The 18,687-nt window shown below is 41.3% G+C and overlaps 1 protein-coding gene across 1 annotated transcript in view; it reads left to right on the top strand.

Annotated features, from left to right (window-relative positions):
- agbl1 (AGBL carboxypeptidase 1) overlaps positions 1-18,687 on the top strand; it is a gene marked incomplete at both ends in the record, with an annotated part of 253,412 nt that overhangs the window by 135,769 nt on the left and 98,956 nt on the right. The window contains 6 exons of the mRNA XM_080027750.1: positions 6,264-6,472; positions 7,174-7,339; positions 8,417-8,473; positions 11,718-12,220; positions 13,916-14,032; positions 18,460-18,661. Coding sequence (XP_079883876.1) covers positions 6,264-6,472; positions 7,174-7,339; positions 8,417-8,473; positions 11,718-12,220; positions 13,916-14,032; positions 18,460-18,661 — 1,254 coding nt within the window. The remainder of the gene's footprint in view (positions 1-6,263; positions 6,473-7,173; positions 7,340-8,416; positions 8,474-11,717; positions 12,221-13,915; positions 14,033-18,459; positions 18,662-18,687) is intronic.

The raw sequence follows: 18,687 nt of genomic DNA on the forward strand, positions 1-18,687 counted from the left end.
TCACCTCCGGTGAACCCTTTTCCCATTTTAGTTTTGTATCCGAGCCAACTTAGTTTTAGTTTTAGTCCCTTTTTAGTTCATTGAAACGTATCATGTCTCCCTGTATGAATTCATATTTCTTTTCAGGTTTAGGCAATGTTTCAGTTCTATGGTGACACATGGCTTGTTGTTAAGGTTGAGTCGGCACAGAATGACATGTATGAGCAGATGGAGTCATTTGGTGTTTCCATGCCCTCACTCCTCTGGAAGAACATCTCCCAGTCCGTGAGCTTAAAACACCAGCTCAGTGTTTCCACAGTGTCATTACTCAACACCTGAAAACAGTTTTTGATTGAATAAGATGTGTTTGCAATTTTAATCTGTATATGGGCAATTTTACACTAAATGGTGGATTTGAGACATACAGTATGCACAAGGTATATTTTCAACATCCTGTCCATGCGCATTGGAGATGTGACATACTGCTCCAACTGTGCGTGGTGACGTCACAGCTGTTGAAATCCCCAAAAAGATAGACAGGCTGATCAGGCCACAGCTTTGTTATAGCTGTCAGCAATGCGTTCGGTTGCCAGTGCATTGTCAGTGCATGTTGGCTGAAATTGGAATCTCTTCCATGCAGACCATGTGGCAACTGAACACTGGATGGCATGCTTTTTTTTCCTTAGCCAAATTCCTATAACAGATTGACAGTTAGCTTGAGACATCTGCCTGACAAGATAGTGACTTGTCTTGTATCCTGATCCTTGAGTAATGCTCTGCTGTCACAGGTGTGTCATTCACTGTGAATGTCCTGATCTGGTAGCCTGGTGCTACCAGACCATCGTACTTCATTTCATTTGTACAGAAGGTCTGGCAATGCTGTAATTGGCAAACGTTCACTCATGGAGGCGGGTGTCTGTTAAAGTTTAAAACTATTGGATCTGCCCAGTGCCACTCTGGATTAGCCAACCAATCGCATAACATTTGGTCGTCACGTGTGTCATGAGCCGGCTTCTGGCAACTGAAACTGGAGCGCGACTTCGACGTCATCGTTCTCAGCCACTCGCTCTGTTCGCTGATTGGACCGGCTGTCGAATCTCCGGCAAAACTGGGAAATGGGCTGTACACCCAGACTGACTACTGAAGGGAAAATAAAATTTGGCCGGAAGTAGGCGGGCGGGCGGAGCCAGGCTACTGATCTGGCTCATTAGGATCAAAATTCATCATTCATCAAAATTATTAGACTTGATTTCATTCTGATCATTGATTGGGTCCTGCTCTTACCATTTAACAAAAATCTCTCATATAAGAGACATCAAAGCCACTAATGTTGATGCAGCAGAATCAGATATGCTCGTTTTTTGTTTGACATTATCCACAATTGTTGTAATGAAGAGTTGGAGCACACATATACAGGTTACCAGTCAGTCACGGGGCAAAAAGACGAACCTCGATTTACATATCCATGTGAATGAGTGATTTTGGGTGGAATCACTCCAAGGAGGAATCTCATGCAGACATAAGGAGAACACTCAAAGCTGACTTGAACCAAGAGCCATGAACTGGGTCAGGGGATATGACAATGAGGGAATCCACATAATAATTAATGAACTAAAAAGCAGAATTACTTATTTAAACTAGAGTTACCACTGAGCAAACAATGGAATGGTTAAGTCAGTAACGTCACTTAAAGCAGTGCCTGAATGTGTGACATCATGCAGGGCCGCCTTAAAGCTCACATATTATACACTTTTCTGTCAATATTATATGGTCTTAGAGGTCCCTAATACGTTTTTCTTTAGTTGTATGCCTCTATACCCTGATGTTCAGCTAATCTCACGATGGCCTATTTTTGAAACCGAGCTGCAGCTCCCCTCGTAAATATACAATCTATGAGCTTCCCCCGCCCCTCTCTGGAAGCGACGGGTCCATAGCCTGTAGTAGTAGCCTGTCCACAGTGCCTGTACTGAATGTTAGCATGGAAGCCAACGGCTAAAAATATCACGAAAATCAGTGAGAAAATTAGCTTCAAAGTTAGACTTAAACTCTATTACCTTCCTATGCTTTGTTTGGCTAAAAACGAGGCATTTTCAGACTGCTGTGGAGAATATAAAGAGCTTGTTATGGGCAAAATATCAATGCTTTTCCCGAAGCTAGCTCGGAAGCTAACGGCTAAAAATATCACGAAAATCAGTGAAAAAATTAGCTTCAAAGCTAGACTTCGACTCTATTACCTTCCTATGCTTTGTCTTGCTAAAAACGAGGCTTTGTCAGACTGCTGTGGGGAATATAAACAGCGTGTTATGAGCAAAAGCTGGTTGCTTGTCCCAAAGCTAATAGCTATACACCAGGCAGGCAAAAATACCAATAAAAAAAATTATTTTAGTTTCACCGTTTAAAAAAAAGCACAAGTAGCTTCCTATCCGTTGTGTTATTAAAAATGAGGCATTAATAGACTGCTGTGGTTAAGATAAATTAGTGGAGTGTGAGCAAAAGCATTCTGTGTTGGTGTATGTAACATTCAGGCTGTACTATGGGCATCTTGTCACTTAGCGGGGAAGGCAACATGGCTGTCGCTCGGAAAATTTTCCATCGGATCTCGGGGCCGTGGACCAATAAGAAATGGGGGGGGTGGGATTATCATACGGTGGACGTTTCTGGTTACTAATGTGGGGGGAAGCATGGACATATAAAGAAAATATGGGGATGTGGCTGTGCCGACTGTGACGTAATAGTCGGCGAGAATTCTGACTCGAGTATATTGGGGGGGAGGGGTGGGGGTTTCAGAAAGGGGGAGAGTGAGAAAAGGAGAGATTGTTATTTTTTTTTTATATTTTGGCAGTCTCTAGGCACACCGTGGACCCATGGATATGTTAGAACACATTTAAAAAGTGCATTTAGCATAATGTGTGACCTTTAATGCACAGGCTTTTTTTAATAGCTCAATGTAGGCCCGTGATCTTTGTAGGCCCCGGACAATGTTGTTTAAAAAAAACAATTGACCGGGCCCCTAATCTTCGTAATGTGTCAGTAAAGAAAAAGAAAAAATGTCACATTATGTTGGGCCTATGAAGATCAGGGGGGGCCTATCATGAGCCAGTACATTTATTTGAATAACATTGTTCAGGGGCCTTTATTGAGCCATTAAAGGTTCAGTAAGCGGGATGGTCAGTTTAGCTAACTTCCTGTCACTGACTGCAGTGAGCAGTCCCCTCCCTCGTCCCCACGTCACCACATTAATGCACTTTATCTAGCACCATCTCAGATAAGTAAGTGTGATAAAACATGATAAAAACCATCAAAACAGACAGTGGGAAGGATTTTTACCTGCTCCGCCATTGTAGGCGCATACACATTTGTAGCGTTCTCTCTTGTGATTGGATATTAATTTCGGGATCCCCGAAAAGTTTATTTGCCAATTACATGCAGAGCAGGGCCGTGTCCGGACTGCCATACTAGCGTCCTACATCCTACATACTCACCATCTATATACTGCATACTCTCTACTCAAAGATCGATTGTGTATGCGAGCTGCGTCGAAACGTTGAAGTATACTCAAGCAATGAAGAATTTCTTCTTCTTCTTATAAGATTCAGGCAGTTTAGACACTGTTAAGCTTATAACCGCCCTCTACAGGTTAGATATTGAACTAGATTTTTACAGTCCTGTGTTCATCATCTGTGTTTGACCTCTTGTTTTATAATTATGTTTTGAGGCGGAGGATCCCTCCGACGCTCTCTGTCCGGCTCATCAGCACTCAGCTGTCTGTGAGTTGAGCTGGACGAGCCGCGGTGTGTGGAACAGCAATCTGTTCTAATCTCTCTCCACTATCAGACTCACTTCACTCATTTCACTTAGTGACTCTAATGTTGTTAGGTATTTATCTTCATCTCTTATCTATTGTAAGAGTTTATGAATGACTGCACGTACAGTTGTCAGATCGCGGAACCCCAAACAATGTTGTTGCCTAGCAACTTGCTCGAAAATATTTCATTTTCCTGGGCGGGTAGAATTGACCCAATGCATTGTGGGGCGGTTGAGTAGGAAAAGTATACAATCGATTCATACCCAAAATCTTCCCGGAAGTTAGTACTCATCCGGGAATTTCTCACATACCCAAACTCGTATACCCAACCGTCACATACTCAAATTGAAGTCAAAATGAGTATGAGTAGGACGTTAGTATGGCAGTCCGGACACGGCCCAGCTGACTGAGAGATCGGCTTTATAAATTGTGCACACTATGTAAGTGATCACTGTATGAATAAAGGAATTATTAAAAAATTCCGGAAACTGACTGGATTTTTCAAACCTGTACATTTTTACTTTTTGGTCTCTAAATTATTCTGGAAAATATTACTACAGGTATATAGCTCACATAGGACACATTTGATTTAGCCTCTTAGATTTCCTCTCAAAGTGCACCAGATTGATGCATTTTACTTTAAAAGGTTAACGGTGGGCATGCCCCCGGAACCCCCTAGAAGGTCCAGGGTCCCCACCACAGTCTTCCAAAATCCTGTGGGAAACACTGTGTGTCTATGCTTATTAGAAGTCATTACACTGGGGGTGGGGTTTATGTACAAGTCACCTAAAATGATTTGGGCATCCATTAAAATAAATATTGTGGTGTACTCTGTATCAGAGAGGGACCAGTCACTACGTTTTTGCGCTCTAGACAAAAATAGATTTTACACATTTATATTGTAAGACCCCCTCTCAGGGGGCCTACGAAACTTCTCAGCTCCAGGGCCATATGGCAGGTTAAGGCGGGCCTGCATGTATGCTGTGGAAGTGTTGGAGGTGCAAATGGAAACAAAACTATGCAGAGTGGATGCCCTATTCAGAAAGTGGGGAGAATGGACACCTGGGGGAGCCTTTTTTTTAAGGCCCAGGTGAGCTTAATCAGTGTACCACCCTACCATATCAGCCAATATTCTGTAGAGCGTTGGCAAAGACAACATTCAAGACAGTTAGGCAACGGCGTTAACCACTGAAGTTTGGCTTAGTCCTCTATCCAACCTGATATATTAAAAGTGATTTGCTGCAGCCTCAAGCCTAAAGGCCGAATTCCACCGGCTGCGTCTCCGGTCCTTCTCCGCTCCAGCACGGCAGAAACAAAAATACAATTAAGAGCAGTCAGTGGGTGAGTTTCCACCACGGCCGCTGCGCCGTCTCTCTGGTCCGCCGCTGCTCCAGCTCTCCGGTGAAATACGCACTGCTTCTATTTCTGCCGGATGCCGGAGCTCACCGCATCAATTTAGCACAGAACACATCGAGATAGACAGGAACACAGGCGCCGACAAAACAATAAAACCTCCGGTTAATTTTCAAAATAAGACACTCGGTGTTCACTGCAGGTGAAATTCTCAAAACAGAGACACATACAAGCATGTCCACTGTTCTTTTACTCGTTCGGATGGGAACAATAACCTTCCGTGCGTTCGTTGTTGTGTAAATACCATATAGGAGAATCATATTATCAAGAGCGATCGCCCATCACTTTTATTACCGCGGGAACTCCTCGTTCTCGCGACCCCAGCAGTTCAGCGGAGCTGGCCGTGCTGGTTTGAAAACGGAGCCGGTGGGTATTGCCGGACGTGAGCGCACGGAGCAAAACCGTTGGACACCGCACCCGCAGCCAGTGGAATTCCGGGGTTATGTTGTGTTGGATTCAGCATCTATTCAGAATTCCTCCCCTGCATGACTCTGAAAAAAGACCAAGCAACTTGAATCATTCGATAACACAACAGTCATTTTAACATGTCTTTCAGGCAGTTGGTAAAGCTACCAAGCAGGAACAACATAAGAAAACTTGCACATTTGTTGTATCTGTAGTTCTTCTGTGCTCTGTCTTTTCTTTGGTGAAAAAAATAGAGAATAAGCATGGAACAATTTTGGGAACTGGTACAGCCAAAGGGGCAATATTTAAATCTTTGATAACTCAAATAAATGTTCACTACGAAGAGACTTTTTAGTGTTTGTCGGTCCAAGTCTGTAATTAATGTCTGTTCAACTCCAGGCTCTCAAAATAAGTGCTTTTAAAAATAATAATAATAATACATTTTTAAATATATAGAATGGATGCAGAGCAGCTGATTCAAACTGTGCAGTAAAATGGACTCCCTAGATCTTTAGTCAATCTTGAGTACATGCATTTTTATGTGGATTAGCTCAGTCCACACTCTTGTCTGTTCAGTAATGTAAGTGGATTTCAACACAAACAGGATCACAGAATGGAACGTACTGATGTCTGCCTGTGTTTGTCTGTGTCTCCCTCACAGAAGCTAATGTTTGCTTGGTGGTCTCTAAGGGTTTCATCCCTGGCCTCTTGAAGCTTTACGAGGACTGGCACAGCAGAGATACTCACCACGTTGCCATAGAAATCTGCCATGCATTGCTGCGCTGCCTCCAGAAGGTCACTCACAGTACTGCAGGCAGACAGGCTGTCCTGTCTCACGGAGGCATTGGACTGCTGTATCAAACAACACAGGTAAAAATTCAAAGCGTCCCCCTTCCTGTTTTACTTTCTTGAGTCTTCTTTTTCTTTCTGTTGGGATACACTGTGATACGTAGTAGTGCTACAGTAGATGTCGATGCTCAATCATACAGTATATTTCCTTTCATATATCGTGTTACAATATTCTGCTGCAGTACCCCAATTCCTAGAAATGTTGAGGCATAATTGTGTTAAGGTCTTATTGTATGGATTGGGGTCTCAGTATTAAGTGGTCTCAGTGTTATTTTTGTGTAATACCCAAGTCAAGTCAAGTCAAAGTTATTCATATTCATAAATCCCAATATAACCGATCACAAAATGAATGTCTGGGACTTGATATGTCCTTGCACTACCCATTTCGCAGAGGTAGCTGAAGACGGGGAATTCATTTTATACGTATTCTCCTCTTTTTTTGAGGTCATAAGCCATGTGATCATGTAACAGATGGCTGCTTTTGATTAGGTTTCGCTAAAGTGTCAAAAAGGAGATCTAGGATTGGTTTTATGTTACTGATCGAATGAGAGAAGTTACAGAAAACACTTTGATTCAATGTTCTGTGATTCAATTGACACGGTTCACCCTGTTCTTTTCCAGGTAAAAAGAAAAATGTACAGCTTTGATTCATGCCATTTGGTCTTTAGAACATGTGTTTCCTCAATAACTTATTAAAGTTATTCATGTTTGTTTCTTGGCAGACTTGTTTGTTTAGTAGAGATCTGGAATGTCTGGTGGAGCCCTCTGTGCAGCTGATGAGAAAGTGTCTTCCTAAAACTCCTCTACCACTGACATCAGATCGGTCTGCATACAACTTCCCTTTGCCTGAAAGACCTCAAGCTTTCCCCGATATAGACGTGGCACCAGGTACTGTATTCAAATCATATCGTAATTCAGCAGAGGCACCACTGACAGCTGTTTTTAAATTTTTTATTTAACCTTTATTTAACCAGGAGAAAAACCTATTGAGATTATAAAACTCTTTTTCAAAGGTGACCTGGCCAAGACAGGCAGCAGCACAATGAACCACAGTTACAGACAAACACACAGGGATAGATTTAAATAGCACTCAAATAAAGCAAATCAATTCACACTGCAACAATCTTAAATAGACCCATTTCTGTAACAGGGGAAAAAAACTATGTAAAACACTGACATCTTAGAGAGTCTAGCTCAATCATTTTCAACTTAAAAGCATTTAACAAAATGTATTCAACACGTCCTAGGTCTTTCCACAGCGTATTCCACACAGTGGGGGCAGAGTACACAAAATCCTTTTTACCCTGTTCTGTCCGCAAATTGGGGACAAAACTGTTACAGCATTACATCTGTGGATTTGTTAAACATGTAAAATGATAAAATAGAAAAAATAACAAAGATACTTTTAAGGGATACTTAAATTAAAGCTGGGGTGGAGGATTTGGGGAGAAAATGGCAGTTGGGATAGAGATTTGAATCCAAATACCTCAACCGCTCCACTTGTTCTATTTGGTCCCTCCCCTATGTTCCCTCCCTGACACGCTCTACACCAACAAAGTCGTACCAAAGTGAATGGACAGTCCCAACAGCCAATAAGAAGAGAAATTCGGAGCCTCGCTCTGATTGGACAAAGTGTCAGCTAATGTTAACTTTGACCAATCAGAAATCACGTACCCCAGCTTTAAGTGCAACCAGACATGGCTGATTGATCACATTTGGAATTAAGAACAACTGATAAAACAACGTTTTAAGATTAATTGCATTCTATTGCATTTATATTCTAATCTATTTGGATGTACAATTTCTTTGTCAAAAAGATTCTCCTTATTAGTTATGTTCAGAAACAATCAGAGCACCAATTCCCTTGCAACGTTTTAGTGTTCACTTTACTGAGATTTGTGGGCTGATTTTCAAACGCATCCAGAACACTGATATCGGCTGCTCTGATTTCTCTGTTGTATCCAGATGACTGCACTGAGGAGAGTGATGAGGAGGAGGATGAAGATAACCAAGAGGCAGACAGTAAAGACTATGTTAGTGTGTGTGGTTATTTGTGGCTTTGTGTTTACAAGTTTGCATGTGTACCTTTGTTCCACAGGACCAGTTTTTAAACCTGAAGGCCAATGTTCATATACTGAGTTGTTCATTGTTCTATTTAGTTAATTAATTGCTTCTGACTAGGCTAAAAAAGTGACTAAGGTAGACATACATTATTACGCGACTCAAGAAGACAAATTATAATTGAGACTTTAATCCCCTATGTGTGGATTGCGAAGAAATGTGCCAATGTGGCAAATGAAACTATGGATCAATAATTAAGAAAAAGATAGCATGATTCAAAAAGCTTAGACCTATCAGATTCGACTATGTTAATTTTTAGTCGAGGACGACCCTGCAAACATGTATAGCTGATGAATGGTTTACACTTTAGATTAAGGGGATGCAAAAAGGTTTGTAAATTACTTATTAATAATTTAACAATGATTTGTTGATGAGAATGTCATGATCTACTAAAAGCTTTATAGATGACTTCAAAAACATTTGTTATATGTTAACATAGCACTTACTAATCATCTACAAATATATTTTACTGTTTTATAAATTATTGGTTCATCATTATCTAATGACTTATATATTACTTATAAATTACTTATGAATCACTTATAAATACACATTATTATAAAGTGTTACCGAACATTGTAATGGTCTCTGTACCTTTGCTGAGTGTCATGAATAATCAAAATGTCACTACTTCGTAAATAGACAGATTGCCACAGTGACTCTATTAACAATATTACTCAGACATGGGACACTGCAGGATATCTATGGAGTAAGTGCATGTGTGAAAGGGGTTTAACAAAATTATCTTCCTATGATAAGGCAGAAGCTGCTCAGTAGACAGACATGATTTATTTATAGGACACAGTGACTCAGTCACTGACTAATGCTGAATTCCCTGTGTGCCAGTATTTGGTTGACAGGAAAGGGCAGATATTCTTTGCTTACAGGGGACCAACAATAATTAAACCAGCGATGATGCTAAGTGTCACCCACGCAACGATACAGCATACAGCTTACATACAGCTTGGTAGAAAAGTTGATCCTGCAAGGTGCACATGCATGTGATAAAGAAAAGTCAGAAATCTGCAACAGTACAGAGCAGACTTCAATTCATGAGTCACAAACCATGACAACACTATGGATGTCCTATCTATCTGTGCTACTTGCAGCAATTTATGTATTTTGCTGTGTTTTGCTGCATATGAAGCACATTTTCTAAAAAGTTCAGAATTGTTCAAACTTAACAATGATTGGTCTGGGTTCTTTAGTTAATAATATGGTGTTGTGTTTTAATGGTGGGTTTAATGAAGTCTTTAATATTTGGCTTAGGATGCAGTGTCAGGAATACTGGAGAAAAATTTGCTGATTGTTATTCATCGAACATGTCAGACTAACAAATACATAATGTATAGCTTGGTCTTATAAGGCGAGACACTTCAGGTGAATAGGCTAACATTTCCTATAGTTATCATCATGGAACATTGCAAGTTGACTACTTACATTAAATACAATTCTTGCTGACTCATGTGGAAATTTGGAGTAGCAAACAGACAGTTTAGTCATATAAACACCTTAATCTACATTTTGGATCTTTGATTTATACTAGTATGAAAGAAGACGTGATGGAAGCAAAATAGCCACAAATCTCAAAATGTACCACTGCTTCAATTTATAGTCCACAACTATTTCATTATATGAAAATTGGTTACATTCAAGCCATTGCCAAATGAGCTCCACATAACTGTAAGTTCAGCATCACTTATTGTGTTACTAATTCATGTTTTATGGTTGATGTTAATGGTTGAAAACATTCCCACATGGGGGCGCCCTTAGCTCAGTTGGTAGGGCGTCCCCCCCCCCCGGGCCGGGCCCAGCAGCAGACCCGGGTTCGATTCCCACCCGCGGTCGTTCTCTGCATGTCACTCCCCTCTCTGCCCCGTTTCACCTCTGTCTCTCTGCACTATCAATAAAAAGCATAAAAATGCCAAAAAAAATCTTTAAAAAAAACATTACTTTCCTCTCTGAATTACAGCAGATATGAGAAAGACAAGATAGATTAAGTTGTCGGAAGGAGTTGAAGGGAGCACGACATATAGAGTGATTGACGGAGGAAAAGGGAGACAGACAGAGATATGATGAAGTATAACTGATTTGAGACCATTTTTTTGTGGACGGTTTGAAGGAACAAAGACTGATTCAGGAACCATCAATTGCCACTGCCAAATTTTCTCTAGCAATGTTGAATTACGAACAGCTCAGAGGAAGCTAACAACAGCTTGTGCCTTGATAGGTCAGGCGCTGAGAGAGGACTTTAGTGCGTTGTACAGACAAAGTAATGACCAGTTTCTTTCCTCAGATGTTTTCCTCATTTCAAAGTGGGGGCTCGTCAAAACTAAGAATCCCGGACGAGCCCCCACTTTGTTAATGCTGGCTTGCGGACCACAACAAATGAAACAAACATGTAGTTTGTCAAAAAAGATAATAGTTGAACAAAATGTTTTAACAAATGTAAAATGTGTAATGTTCAATTAAGGTATACTTAACAAAGGCTAATTTAACACAGGCAATAATCTAAATCAACTACAAATAACTAAACAAAAGTCATGATGCCAGTAGGAGAGGGAGCCACAAGACTTGCAGGATGGGAAGCAGAGGAGTACTGGCAGCCCTCAATCTCCAATCAACCCAGGTTTCTTAAATCATTGCATCCAACCTGTAAAACACACACAAACGCAAAGGCCCTGGGGCCGTAACACCACATTTCACCATCCAGAGGGGTTTTTCAGGAAGCAGGGTTAACAAACTCTGAGTTTAACCCTGCCCTCTGAGTTGGCCAACTCTGATATGAGCAACTCTGGGGGATCGGTTTCAGAAAAGGTGATCAGCGTTTGATCAATCAAGTGTGTTCACTCTGGGTTGAGCTCGTGCGTAAAAGCCATTGTCAATGGATCGCTTATAACATGATTCACAATGGAAACAGGAGAAACAAATGCTTGATCCTCCCACTTATCCACTTCTCAAAAAAAACTCTTTGCTCCTCCCACTAGAGTTAGAAATATTAACAAATGAGCTTATGGTATGGAGAAGAATTAACAAGGATATTATCTCATAACTCTGATCTAATCACCTCTGCAATTCAGAAAAAAACGGAGCAGACATTTTTTGTCAAGAGAATCATTAGAAGCAATAAGTCTATTTTAAAAAGTTACGCGGATCCATCACCCCATCACCATCAACGGCGAGACAGTGGAGGTTGTGCAGAACATCAGGTACCTCGGGGTCAACATCAGCCACGACCTGACTTGGACCGTCAACACCACCGCGACGGCCAAGAAAGGACTTCAAAGGCTTCACTTCCTGAGGTGCTTGAAGAGGGCACGTCTCCCACAAAAGCTGCTGGTGAGCTTCTACAGGTCAGCCATCGAGTCGGTTCTCACATACTGCATCACTGCATGGTACTCTGGCTGCACCACAGACAACAGGAAAGCTCTCCAGCGCATCATTAAGACCGCTGAGAGGATCACCGGCACCCAGCTCCCCAGACTGGAGGACATCTACCTGACCCGCTGTACTCGGAGGGTCAAGGGCATCCTCAGAGACAGCACAAACCCTGGACACTGCCTCTTCACCCTCCTGCCCTCAGGAAGACAATACAGGACACTGCCTGCCCGCACTACAAGACTGCAAAACAGTTTCTACCATAGATCTGTGACATTACTACACTCCACTCCCACTCTACTGCCACACTGACACTCCCCATCTCATACACACATGATTGCACTATTGCACTTAAGGACTTGGACTTTTTAAAACATTTTACTTAGATATATATTTTATTTATACATATATTGCTGATACCATTGATTATGTTGTATTATGTTGTGTTTTGTTTTAAATAATTCTCATATTGATAAATATCAATATGTTGAACTGTGCAACTGGAGGACTGCTCCAAACAAAATGTTGTTGTCTTGTACAATGACAATAAAGTTCTATTCTATTCTATTAGCAGAAGCAAAAGTATTAAGCTCACTCAGCACAGCATTGCTGACAGTGTTTTATATTCGCTGTATAATGTGTAGGCAAGCTATAATAATGTGCAGTAAACAGACTGTCACTTCTTGTAAATGGGGAGTGAAATTAGGTGACAGTTTCCATTGTAAAACCTGATCGATTTATTACCAAATCCATTTTCCTCAAGTGATCACAGTTTAAATTATTATATAATTAGGCTATTTAACGAGACTCGTCTGTTATTCCTGGTGGGTTTTCATATAAACAGTATGTTTTTACCGTCCCCACATCCCACAAAGTGATTTCACTTAACGCAACAGGCTGAAAAGTTATTAATTATTTTCACTAGCACAGAAGTGAACAGTAGCGATCGCGTGCAGCTGCAGAATTACATTTCAACCTGACAGAAATCTGTTCAGTGGCACAGACGTTAAAAAAACTCCTGTTAATAGAAAAATATTAATAGATATACATACAATACAAATAGGTTTATTAATCTGAATGTAGAGCATGTTCACGATGTGTAAGGTGGCCGCCTGAACGACAAGAGGGCTGAGAACTACTGATCAGATAAATGATCGATCAAACGTAAAATCATCAGGAAATGATAAAAACATCCCGATGGAGATTTCTATGGATTTATTTTGCTTTAAACTGTACAGGGACGCGTTGTAACAGTGACACTCTTTCTTCAGTCGTAGCTGCAGCGTAAAGTGAAAACAAACTCAGGGTAGGTCTAACCACCTATCCAGCAGGTTAGACCCACGGCGTATGTTGCCGCAGTAACTGACTCTTGGTTGCGCTGAACCTGCTTCCTGAAATGGAAAACCCAGAGTTTCTACTAACTCAGAGCGAACAAATGCTGGGTTGCCTCAAAACCAGCTACCTGAAACAGGCCCCGGATCTCCAGCATTGCTCTCCGTCCCTTCACCACCACCAGTGTTAGGGATATTACTGGACCGCTCATGGCATCACTGTACTCTAATAAGGCCATGTGATGCCATGGTTGGGTCGAAACTCGTGAGCACGGGCAGGGCCCTGCAAAGTAGCAGGGAGGAGCTTGGGTGGAGCTTAGACCTGAGTCTTCCGTTTACAAAACAATACCTAAAAAAATCCTACTATGTAAAATACAGCCAGAAGAGAGGAGGACTGTGAAAATAAAAACAACACCACATATTATTTTTGTTTGACTATAATTTCATTTTGAATGAAAATGTTGCATAGTCTACCTTTAAGCTTCTCTTAAGTCTCTCCTGATGGAAATGTTGTATAGCCAAATGTATCTATAAAAAGATTAATTGAAGATTGTGTGTGTGTGTGTGTGTGTGTGTGTGTGTGTGTGTGTGTGTGTGTGTGTGTGTGTGTGTGTGTGTGTGTTTCTCTGTCCAGGATGATGACTTAGAGACAGACCTGAACAAACTTCGTCAACGTCCCGACCCAGATAGACCCAAAGACCTGCTGACACAGTACAGCCGCTTCTGTCCTGAACTCTCACATGACTTCCAGGTACAGACAAAGGTTTTCTCATGGGTAAAAACAAATAGTGGTCCGCTAACGCTTCATGATTAAGACATGGACGTTTATTTTTTCCCCTCTCAGTTTATGTGATCAAAGTGAAAATAATAAGACAAAATTGTTGACGAAAGCCCCACTTGCTGTAATTTCTAATAATTGCGTAGGTCATCTGTGATCATAATCCGGTGTGAATTGCCCATGACCGGAATTTGTAAAGCAAAAATTCCACAGCAAATTACTACCAAACAATGAGGCACTGTGATAATATTAGTTCTATGCATATTGACATGACTGTGATTTGGAGAGGACACATCTTTTTTTAAAGGTTTTTGTTCCCGTGTGCCATTTAATTAGCCTGGAAATCCAGACCGGCTTCTAGAGCGATAAAGGGTCTGGCCACGATCAATAGACCTTCCCAACTAAAGGGGCGGCACCTTTCAAATGCCACTGCACGCAATTGGATAGCACTGTCTTTGACCAATCAGAGCAATACACAAGGTGACGTATTAAGCCTCGTCTGTTACACTAACAAACAGAAAATTTTTCTTTCTTGCTAATGAAAGACTTAAGTGCCGCCTTCTAAATCATTAAGTGTTGAGGCCAAAGCCATTTCAAACTTAAACAATGTATCCGCAGCCATCTTTGTTGTTTATCATGAAGGCTTCGATGGTGCATGCCCAGCACTGTCGTCATTCGGTTACGTCCGCCCAAGAGCACCATATACATAAGGCTCTGGCCCGCCCATAGCAGATAGAACGATTTGATTGGCAGCTCTAAATTTTCTGACATTGTTAATGAGCTTCAAGACCAGACCAACTGACTAAGCAAATTTAATTTGCTCGTGGCAGGTCTGGATTTTCAGGCTTCCTTTTAATGCCTCTTTTGAGAAGAATGGAGGCTGATGAGGATACTTCTTATTTTCTGAAAACAAAACAGATCAATAACTGATGGGGACTAGGTGTGCAGCCTGAGGTGGACTAAGAAAGTTTGACTTTTTCTGATCTTTAGGTTAAAGTGGGTGAAGTTTGTTTTAGCGCCGCCGCGCTTTGATGGTGACGGCGCAGCCTGCATGTCGGGATCATCGTTTAAGTGAATTGGTGATAAATCAATCAATAATTTAATACAATATACAGTATCTCACAAAACTGAGTACACCCCTCACATTTCTTCAAATATTTCATTATATCTTTCCATGGGACAACACTGAAGAAATGACACTTTGATATAATGTAAAGTAGTCAGTATACAGCTTGTATAACAGTGTAAATTTACTGTCGCCTCAAAATAACTCGACACACAGCCATTAATGTCTAAACTGAAGGCAACAAAAGTGAGTACACCCTAAGAAAAAATGTCCAAATTGGGCCCAAAGTGTCAATACTTTGTGTGGCCACCATTATTTTCCAGCACTACCTTAACCCTCTTGGGCATGGAGTTCACCAGAGCTTCACAGGTTCCCACTGGAATCCTCTTCCACCCATTCATGACGACATCACAGAGTTGGTCGATATTAGAGACCTTGCGCTCCTCCATCTCCCGTTTTAAGAAGCCCCAAAGATGCTCAATAGGGTTTATGGCTGGAGACATGCTTGGCCAGTCCATAACCTTTACCCTGAGCTTCTTTAGCAAGGCATTGGTCGTCTTGGAGGTGTGTTTAGGGTCATTATCATGTTGCAATACTGCCCTGCGGCCCAGTTTAAGAAGGTTGAGTGCACGTTTTCAGCGTCATACCAAGAGGTTGGCTTTGGAAAATAGACGTATGAATACTGCCAGCATTGCTGCAGGTCTTGAAGGGGTTGGGGGTCAACCTGTCAATGCTCAGACCATACGCCACACTCTGCATCATACTGGTCTGCATGGCTGTCGTCCCAGAAGGAAGCCTATTCTAAAGATGATGCAAAAGAAAGCCCACAAACAGTTTGCTGAAGACAAGCAGACTACGGACATGGATCACTGCAACCATGTCCTGTGGTCTGATGAGACCAAGATAAACTTATTTGGTTCAGATGGTGTCAAGTGTGTGTGGTGGCAACCAGGTGAGGAGTACAAAGACAAGTGTGTATTGCCTATAGTCAAGCATGGTGGTTGGAGTGTCATGGTCTGGGGCTGCATGAGTGCTGCCAGCAGTGGGGAACTACAGTTCATTGAATGCTAACATGTACTGTGACATACTGAAGCAGAACATGATCCCCTCCCTTCATAAACTGAGCCGCAGGGCAGTACTGCAACATGATAATGACCCCAAACACCCCTCCGAACGACCACTGGCTTGCTAAAGAAGCTGAGGGTAAAGGTTATGGACTGGCCAAGCATGTCCCCAGACCTAAACCCTATTGAGCATTTTTGGGGCTTCTTAAAACAGGAGATGGAGGAGCGCAAGGTCTCCAGTATCCACCAGCTCCATGATGTTGTCATGAATGAGTGGAAGAGGATTCCAGTGGCAACCTGTGAAGCTCTGGTGAACTCCATGCCCATGAGGGTTAAGGTAGTGCTGGAAAATAATGGTGGCCACACAAAATATTGACACTTTGGGCCCAATTTGGACATTTTAACTCAGGGGTGTACTCACTTTTGTAACCGGCAGTTTAGACATTAATGGCTGTGTGTCGAGTTATTTTGAGGGGACAGTAAATTTACACTGTTATATAAGCTGTAAACACGCTACTTTACATTGTATCAAAGTGTCATTTATTCAGTGTTGTCCCATGAAAAGATATAATGAAATATTTGAAGAAATGTGAGGGGTGTACTCACTTTTGTGAGATACTGTATAATATAGGCATATATTTATACATATCTTTTTATTAAATGTGATTTTTTTTTACAATTCAGCCCAGGGGAAAAAAGGACTGCAAAGTCTGTATTTTCCCTTAGTTATTCTTAAATTTTTCCTTCAAATGTAGTGTGTGTGCGCATGTGTGTGTGTGTGAGCAGGTTTTTATGTGCAGGTGCAACAGTTGAATTGAATCATTGAATAGGCTTTTTTTTGGGTGGAAGAGGGGACCACAGCTCATGATAGTACCATTTTTAGACCCCTTGCCCAGCTGTTGTAACTTTGCTCAAATACAAAAAAAAAAATATTTTTTGTATATAGTCTAATATCACAAATAGCCATTTGCTCCAGTGGGCTTTACACACGCTGGAGCAAAGACCGCCTCTTTTGGTCAGACCACGGTCCCGCTGTTTGCTCCGTACCGTGGTCAACAGGAGGTTTCAAATCTATAATTTTAGTTCTGATCAATCAGAAAAGTCCAGACTAAACAAGGAAGGTGTGCAAAGCCACTTAGACAGGGTACAACTTCAGGGAGAAGGGGATGTGATAACCTGACCAATTCAAAAACTCTGCACCTCTTTCTCATAATTTTAATTTTCTGGCTCTGACAGTGGTGAGTAGTTATTCCAAGGGGTGTCATCACAGATGGCCATGTTCTTCTACAACTTATACACATGGTGGGTGTGAATAAATACATGAATGAATATAATAGGTTTATGAATATTGTGACCTGTCTTGATTGATTGTGGATAGTTAATTATGTGTGACAGTGACAGAGAGAGAGATAGAGTCTATGTGTGTGTGTGTGTGTGTGCGTGTGCTTGCTTGCGCGTGTGTTGAGAAAGAAAGACAGAAATAGATTTTGTCAGAGACAGATGGGATATAATGAATGAGCATCTCGGTCCATGATAATATTTCATGTCATAAAACACAGGATACCATCTGACCTGACTCATGATAAATGGGTTAATATCAGACTAATAGGAAGCCCATCCTTGCTAATATGCCAGACTATATTATTGGGGATCAAAGCTGCCCAGGTTAAAGGCTTTCATCCTAAAATCTGTCAATCACAATCTCACATATGCTGGCCGACTGTTATGGCTGGAGTCCTTCATTGAATTCACCATTAGATATACTACAGTATATTTCTCGCAAAGGAGACACTTTTACTTGGATGTTTATGAAAGTTGTGCAGAAACCTTATGTCGCCTATTTCCTGGAATTAATGTAGCTGACATCATTTTAAGACCTATTAATGAGCTTTATTTTCACATTGTCTACAATGTGTGTTTTCCCTGGACAATACATTTATGAAACGACCACTACACCTGACTTGTCAGTACTTTACATTATTCATTTTGTTTTTAATATCTAGATAAAAGCCATAGTATTTAAAAGTTTCCTTAGACAAGTAACGCACAATTTCTTGCAACTTGCAACAAATATATAATGCCATGTAGTTTCTTGTGTTCCACATGTGGAGGTTATACCAGTAGGGATTTAGATTGGTTCAGATTATGCATGTTGCTTCAAGTCCACTAAATAAAGGGTGACGCATGAAACTGATATTTTGACAGATGTTGAAGAAGTGTGGATCTTTGAGCATACCCCATGACTATATACCAACATCTGTGTCTCCCAGGAGCTGGATTTGAGTTTAGAGCCAGAGGAGAGTTCAACCACATCATCATCTTCATCAGATGAGGAGGATGTGCTGCTCAACAGCTTCACTCTTCTCTCCTCTGAGTGGGACAGAAGGAGAAGCAGTGCCAAGAGTGATTCTTCCCTCTTGTCTTCTGGGTCTCACTCAGAGACAGTGAGGTCCAAAGAGGGGCACACCCCAGGTCAGAACCAGCTCAAATGTATTACA

This window comes from Ammodytes marinus, assembly GCF_949987685.1.
Source record: "Ammodytes marinus genome assembly, chromosome: 5".
Taxonomy (NCBI): Eukaryota; Metazoa; Chordata; class Actinopteri; order Uranoscopiformes; family Ammodytidae; genus Ammodytes; species Ammodytes marinus.